We start from the raw sequence: 8,651 nt of genomic DNA, 5'->3' as shown, positions 1-8,651 counted from the left end.
TAAACCCAAAGTCGTTTAAAAAGTAACCATTTAAGCCAAAACACATTCACCCCCCCCCCTCTGTGTTGTATTCATACCTAACAAGACTGTCATTGGTTTCCATTCTTTTGTAAGGGATCTCAGAAATTTGAGGTTAGAATCCTTGATTTGGTAGACTCTTCCATGCAGCTTTAGAGCATTTAGTAGCTTTTAAAATCTACTAAAGATATCAGTGAGAGTTTCACCTTCTTCAAAGTGGAAATGCTTATATTGTTGAATTAGTAACTGCATCTTGTTTTCTCTAACTTGTTCAGTGCCATCACAGATAATCTGAATCGTATCCCAAACTTCTTTGGCAGTTTTGCAATTAATGATGTAGTCAAACATGTCACCATCAACTCCATTGAACAAAAGATTCATGACCTTCTTGTCTTTCCTGACTTGTTCAATATCAGAATCTGGTCATTCATGCCTTGGCTTGGGAACTGATGGCTCATTTCCAGTTCCAGCTCTCATTGGTACATGATGACCTCTCTATATGCAATCCACATAGGCCTCATCTTGAGAAAGCAAATGAAGATGCATCTTTACCTTCCAGTGATGGTAATTATCTTTGTCCAGAAAAGGAATCTTGACTCCAACATCCTTCTTGTTCATCTTGTTGTTTGTTGTGATCTTTAAACTCTTTGTCCTTCAAGAGCTTGCTCTGATACCAATTGTTAGTCCCTAACAATGCAACAAGAATTACAGAAGGGGGGTTGAATGGAATTCTTGAAATTTTTTCTGAATTAAGAAATGTTCTAACTTAAAATATATATGTCAGTGTTTTGATTTGCAAAGTGCGGAATGACAAGTTAAATATGAATCAAAACACAAAGTAATAAAAACACAAGTCTTTAAAACTTTCTGGTGGATTTGAATGTATCCACCAGATATATATATATATATATATCAAGAGAACTCTGTGAAGCTTGAATAGCTCACAGCTGCTTACAAATAAGAACAACTAAACTTTACAGCTAAAGGATTCAGCTTACAATTGTTTCTCTGAGAAAAATACTTGTTTAGTCTTCTGTTTGTTCTACTTGCTACTCTTGGTTTATATATCACCAAGATTACACAGTAATAAGACAAGATAATAAAAAAAAACCTATCAAGTCTAATATTATGCTGCTTCATTACTCTATTCCAGCATCTTTGAATATCTTCATTATAGCATAAAAATGACAATGCTTCTTTGTTCTCAAAAACCCAGTTGAATAGGCTTCCACATTCCTTTTGCATACACTCGATGCATGTGACCGTGTTGTCACTGTCAAGAGATGTTTGAATTGATCATCCGTCAGGTACATGATCATCCGTCGGGTTGCCTTGTTGATCATCCGTCGGGTAGCTTTGTTGATCATCCGTCGGGTAGCTATTTGGCACTTGACTTCATTTCATTTATGCAGAATTACAAGACATCATCTATGTACAATTAATTAACCTATTCTGCATATCTAATTAAAGTTAATATGACATATATGCTACTACAGAATCTATACAAAGGTGTTTGCAGAAATGTGTTACATGACTTATTGTTACATAAGCTACTCACTCGATGTATGTCAAATCATCATCCGTCGGGACTGTATTGAGTCATCCGTCGGGACTGTATTTGCTTATCCGTCGAGTGCTACATAATACTCTAAGTTAAATCTACTAAGGTGTTTTGTTAATGAATCATCAAGTTCACAACATATCCCCAACAGTCTACATCTGTTTGCATTCATCTTCATCACCATGGTGATTTTACATATGGTCAAAATATGCAATACGTAGGTGGTAGTGTAGATGTGATACCTGGATTTAACACCGATTTGTCATCCTTTCGCGATTTAGAGGAATTTGCTGAGAAATTTGATTATGACCCCAACTGTATTGTTTGTTTTAAAAAAAATGGGAAAAATTTTGAATAAGGAGTGTTGTGTATGATGATAACACTGTTAGGGAGTTAACTGCGTTGTATGAAGGAAATGACAAGATAGATTTGTATGTTGATCATTTTACCCTTGAAGATGACCTTAATGAAATCCCATTAACACCAAAACAGAAAGAGAACATAGAAGCTGAAATTGAGGATCATAATAATGACTACAGTGATAATAGTGAGGATGATCCAAATTATGACATGGGTAGTGAGACTGAGACTGAGTCATCTGATAATTATAGTTTAGATACTAAACATCCTGAAACTGATGAAGAACTAGGGGAAATCAGAAGAGAGGAAAAAATTTCAGGATAAAATGAAGAGGGCAATGACAACATCTCATCTATAAAGTGACAATTTTGATGTATCAGATTTCAGTTCTGAAGGGATGTGTTCTGATAGTAGTTCCAGTGAAGATGAAAATGCTAAGATTGGGTATGTAGGCCCTCCAAACCCAAGGGAAGAAGGAAAAGAAAAGTACAAAATACCAGGGAGAGTCCAGTGGGGGGATTAAGTGGGAAGTTGGTCTAAAATTTGGTAGCATGAGTGAGTTTAGGGATGATGTAAGAAAGTATGGGCTTGATGAAAGAAGACCTGTGCAGATTGTGACTAATGACAAGAGCATGTGTCAAGTTGCTTGTCAAGGGGATTTTAGCTTTTATATGTGGTACCGCAAAGACAAAGATAGTAAAAACTGCATCATTAAAACTTTGATAGATGAGCATCTATGCACAAAACCCTATAGTAATAAGCTAGCCAGTGTTAAATATATTAATGACATATATGAGGACAGAATTAGGAAGAATCCCCAATGGAGGATTAAAGAAATGATTGAGACAATCAAGATTGAGTTGGAAATTGAAGTCCCTAGAATTAAGATCCTCATATTGAGGAAGATGGCCCTTGAAGGTGTGCATGATTCACTTAAAGAACATTATTCTAGAACAAGGGATTTTGGGCATGAACTTTTATTGAGTAAACCTCAGAAAACTGTTAAGATAAGCACCACTAGGCTTAATGAAACTGATAAGAACAAGTTCAAAAGGATGTATGTGTGCTACTATGCTCTAACGACATGGTGGAAGGTTGGATGCAGGCCTATTATTGGCCTAGATGGCTGTTTTTTAAAGACTGTCTGTGGAGGTCAATTGTTATCAGCAATGGGGAGAGATGGGAACAACTAAATGTTCCCAATTGCTTATGCAGTTATTGAGAGTGAGAACACAGATTCCTGGAGATGGTTTTTAGATTTATTGAAGGATGACCTAGATTTAGGGGATGGAGAAGGTTCACAATTATAAGTGACCAACATAAGGGACTTGAGAATGCATGTAAAGAGCTGCTACCACATGTTGAACATAATTCTACATTTTTAATTTCCCACACTTGTACACTTATAATTTCCCACACTTGTACACTTATAATTTCCCACATTATACAGGTTTGCTTCATTCTTGTTGAGAAGGGTCTTCTGGAATGCTGCATGTACCACACATCCTGCTGCACATACAAAAACAATGAAATAGTTGGAAAGACTGTCAAAATTTGCATATAAACAACTACAACACTTGGATGCAAAAGTTTGGTCAAAGGCATTTTTCACAGCTCATTCTCTTGCAGACAATATTGAAAACAATGTGTCTGAGAGCTTCAATACTTGGATAATAAATGAAAGGTATTTTTCATACTTGTTTTATTTTTATTTTTCATTTTTCATTTTTTGCTCATTTCTTGTTTTATATTTGTCATACTTTAGCAATTTCATTTTTTTCTCATTTCTTGAAAGGTATATGCCCCTCCTAACAATGATGCAAGAGATACATTTTAAGCTACTAACAAGGATGAGGGTTAGGAGAGATGATATTTTTGAGAGTGATAATCTGGTGTGCCCTAGAATTAAAAAGAGACTTGTTGTGCTTGTGAATAAATCTAGGCAGTGGACAGCTATTTGGGATGGGATGAAGAAATTTCAAGTATCATTCTTCTTCATTAATTGTCTTTCAAGTTTATTGAGATAATATATAAGTTTTGATTATATTTATGTTTTGAAAATATATGTGCATGTTAAATCTGGTACAAGAGCTGTGAGAGTTGACTTGGAAGCTAGATCATGTGACTGCAGGGTATTTGATCTCACAGGTATACCCTATGCACAGGCAATTGCAGCCATACATGAAAGGAGACACAATCCAGTGAACTACCTGTCTGACTTTTACAAAAGGGACAAATATTTTACCACTTATGAGCATGGATTAGAAGCTATCAGAGGTGAAGAGTTTTGGGAGGTGCATTCTACAGATGAGTTGCTCCCACCAGACATACCAAAGAAGCTTAGGGGCATACCTAAGAAATAAAGGAGGAGAGAAGAATGGGAGGGTGGAAAACTTAGTCAGGCTCAAATTGGTGAACAAATTCCCCAAGGACCAGTGGTACAAAGATTTTCAAATAGAAGGGTCATGCATTGCTCTATATGTAGACAGGATGGCCATACAAAGGAAAGTGTCCAACAAAAGATGCACCAAATGATGAAGAAGCAGAAATTCAGAGGGTTGAAGCAGGGCAATAGACTAGGAAAAGGACCTGTGAAGTACCAACTGCCCCAGATCAACCTGTCAAGAAAAAGAGTGCAAAGGAATTGAAAAGGCAAAAGCTTCAGGTAAGGAGAAAGGGCAAAAATGTAGACAATTTTGCTGAAGGAAATGAAGGAGGCCACGCTGAAGGAGGCCAGAAAATAGTTGGGGAAGAAGGTCATGAGATAGAACATGAAAATAGAGACCAAGTCCAAGATGAAGATGATAATACTTGGCATGACTTGTATGCTGAAAATGCTGACAATCTTGAAAACTATCAAAGTGGCAAGGAAAAACTTGAAGATAAAAATCATGATGAAGAAGAAGATGTGCACCTTTCAAATGAGGATAAAGTTGAGTCACCATCCAAACTTGCATCAGCAGTCAAAGATCATTTGCCATTTCTGCAGAAAATTCCTAGGAAAAAAATACCATTTGAGATAGGGGAAACAGATGAGTGGCAAAAATTAGGAAAATATTATGCAACATTTAAAGGTAACCTGAGAGGACCAATAGGGAACAAGGAAATTTTCATGTCAACTCCTGGTTTTGTACTTTTTATGCCACCTAGAAGAATGCCTCCAGCTGCTACACCACCAGGGGATGCAAAGCCTGATCCCATTACTGCCACACAATAGAACATAAATTCTGGACCTAGCAAGAAGACCACCACTTCAACTCCTAGAAGTACAAGTTCAGCAGCAAGTAGAATGGATGTGACATCAACTCAAAAAAGTTCCAGTGTTGGACCAGTTAGGAAAGCAACAAGGCTCAGTCAGAGGAATGCAATCAAGAAAGCATTTAGCAACTTCAAAAACACTCCCAATGATCCACTGAAGATTGATTGAAATGCATTGTCTTGGTGTTTTAACTATTATTTATTTTGGTTAAGATGGTCATATGAACCTTTATTTTGGTACTCTTTCTATTGGATCACTCTCTCTTGGATGCTCATATGAACCTTGTCTAGTATTATTGCTTTTGTTTAAGATGATATAAAAGTTGTTAGAAGAAAATTTATATGGCTGTTATGTCATTATCTATGAACCAGTGGAGTTATGTTAATCTATCAGGTCTTTTGCATGTTTATTGTTGTATTTCCATGTCAATCTATATTTATTTTTCTTCTATTTTCCATGTTAAAACTGCAATGCATTTGGTTGACAGGAAACATCATACTTGATTCATTTATAAATCAACAAAAACCAACTACTTGAATTGATTACAATAAATACTTCATATCCGGCACCATTTTATTATTCAACAACATCACAACCACTATAATTAATACAACTACAATACAGTTTTTGACAAAGTTGTCTTCATTTTTTGACTTCTTCATCTTCTTTTTCAAAGCTTTTCTTGATAGTTTCTCCTCTACAGCCTTAAGTTTACCCTCAGAAACCATCAATTTGTCTTCAACAAGCTTCAATTTTTCTTCCACAAAACTCTTCTTTTGGCTTGGCTTAGTCAATATTTCCTTTGCTCTACCACTAACACCATCATCAATCCAGATAAATAAATTGCATCCATCTTCTTCTTGTGTTTCAGTCACAACATTATAAAAAGTTTAAAAATCACATTTACAACTACTCATCATTTTTCAGCTTACCTTAGGTTTGCCACATGTTAGGAAATGTCGACCATGATTCTTTGATGTCCATGATATACGAACTCGAGCTCTCTTATTACAATCACATAACCCAGCATCCCCTACTCAAACCTTTCGACATTTGTGACATGGAGTTTTTATTGTAAACAATTTTGTGAGTGTGTTTGCAAAGGTAATTGAAAAGATATTCCCAAAATATGGAGTTTTTTGAAGCTATGCTTCAAGAACCCTAATTTCTTATCTTACAGTGAGATATGGATACATATATACTTGTGTTTCTCTTTAAATATAGCCATTACTAGGTTACGTGTATTGAACTTCCACGTTGGCTTCAACTATTGCCGCCACGTAAGAGTCAAACCTTCATCCGTCTGGTCAACACAAATAGGATAACGGTTGTGGCGCCCTCCAAACCCGGGTTAGAAGTTTGGGGTCCACAACACACACACATATATAAACCTGTTTATATAATAATATATGCAAAGACCCTACTTACCATAACCACAGATCGCAATATTTCAAAGTATGTCCACAAGCCACAACCTTATTTATATTACAACGTACCAAATCCCAATTTATTTATCTTACAACTGAAGTAAAACTTTATTACAAACTTTCAACACAACTAAGCCACACATCTTCCTCTAGCTGATTCCATTTCAACCTGGAAACCTAGCCTGCACACTCGACTAGGGATCCTCGCTACCACCAGTTTCTTTTGTTATTGGAAAAGAACATAAACAGATTTGCAAGAGTGAGCTAACTAGCTCAGCAAGTCATAATGACAGTCACTGAGATTAGTAATGATCAATTGAAATAATATAAGGAATCAAGTTTCCTGATAAGCAATGATTAGAATTGGATATTCACTTTCATTTTAAAAAAATAAGGTTAGGCTGCTGATCAGTCACGCACTAACCCCGAGCAAGGCTCCCATCTTTGCTCTATATTCTGGATCCAAGGCATACATTGACCTATTATGACCACGAATCAGGGTCATATTTGAAAACAATCCAATTTTATAATAATAACATGATAAATAATGTAATTCAATAAACTGAATCATAAACAACATTTATCTTGAAGCATAGGGTGATTCGTAATACCATGAAGGTATAACGAGGTAAACATGAAGATTGACTTTCAATCCAAGGAAAGAATCAGAATGTAGAAGACCAAGGGTTCAATGGTTATAAGGATTGGTCTTCTGTTATACCAGGCATGAAGGTTCGTATGTTAAGCAATGGTATATCAAGAATCATTATGTGGTAGATATGTATCTGTGGAGTAGTATCGTATATGTGTGGTTCGTATCAGAGAATTCAACAATCAATGGTTTACAAGAAATTAGGCTTACGGCTCAAGATCAATAAGAGTCAGGGTTTAGGGTTAAATACTTCAAAGTACTTGCAATATAACAAGAATGAACATAACTACTTACAATATATGTGAAGAGAGTTCGAAGATACTTGCAATATACTACAAGAAAGTTCAAGGATACTTGCCTTATCAATCTGCTTTTACTTTACTAGCACTTGTCAATTGGTTCCCACTCATTGACCACTTGTTTTCACTTTCTACGTCCCGCTTCCTCTGTTATACATCACATGTAATTATCAATACTACTTCTCACCTCATTCTATTCGTTACAAGTTTCTATCTACCCTTCGTTTGACCCAAATCCGATGTACGGATTGAAAGTTACAGCAAAAATCGTCAAACAATACACATACAGTCATATTATACAGCAATCAAATCACATATAGCACATAGCACATAAGATATTCAATCAAAATAAATTTTCAAAGAAGATTCGGGGTTAAAATGATTTTCCAACTATTTAATACGAATTTTTGAACATTTTTCGGAATTAAACGGGTCTCCGAATCATTTCATAATTAAATAACATGGTTCGAATACCCGAATCTGACTTTAAAATGATTTAATAATAATTATCAAGCCTTGAAAATAATTTAAAATAATATTTTAAAGCTCGAGTCGAAACTATTTTTCGGAATTTTTAAATCAAAATAAATAATTAAATCTAATTAAATAATTAATTAAAATTAATTAATAACAAATTAAATTAATTAATTAATTAATTAATATTTAAATTAATTGATTAATTAAATAATTAATTATCAACTAAAATTAATTTAACTAAATAATTAAGATTTAATTTCAAATTAAAAATAATTTTTCAGAAAATAAATAATGAATTTTGAATTTTAAAATAAATAAAAATCAATTTCTGAAAATATTATAAAAAGAAATATCATTTCTGAAAATAATTAAACAGAAATCTACTTTTTGAATATTTTTAAAACTGAAATCTAATTTTTAAAAGTTTTTAAAACAGAGATATTAAAAATGCAAAGTTTGCAAAACTCGGGGGACTAAACTGTAAGTTTTACAGTCGTCTCCCCCCTCTCGCCGGAGAAGCCATGGACGTCGTCCAGAAGCTTTTTCGGTGACCTAAAAAATAGTTCATAATTGCATCAAATTATCAGGAAATAATCTT

General features: G+C 34.6%; 1 protein-coding gene across 1 annotated transcript; it reads left to right on the top strand.

Annotated features, from left to right (window-relative positions):
- The first annotated feature begins 2,490 nt into the window (after positions 1-2,490).
- LOC141695613 (uncharacterized) lies at positions 2,491-3,132 on the top strand. The gene has a single exon (XM_074499847.1). The coding sequence runs from the start codon at positions 2,491-2,493 to the stop codon at positions 3,130-3,132; it is 642 nt and encodes a 213-aa protein (XP_074355948.1).
- The last annotated feature ends 5,519 nt before the right edge of the window (positions 3,133-8,651 follow it).

This window comes from Apium graveolens, chromosome 11 (genome assembly GCF_009905375.1).
Source record: "Apium graveolens cultivar Ventura chromosome 11, ASM990537v1, whole genome shotgun sequence".
Classification (NCBI taxonomy): domain Eukaryota; kingdom Viridiplantae; phylum Streptophyta; class Magnoliopsida; order Apiales; family Apiaceae; genus Apium; species Apium graveolens.
This window is presented reverse-complemented; position numbering and strand designations above follow the sequence as displayed.

Coding starts and splice junctions, on each gene's coding strand:
- LOC141695613 (XM_074499847.1), top strand. CDS start 2,491: ATGAGTGAGTTTAGGGATGATGTAAGAAAGTATGGGCTTGATGAAAGA.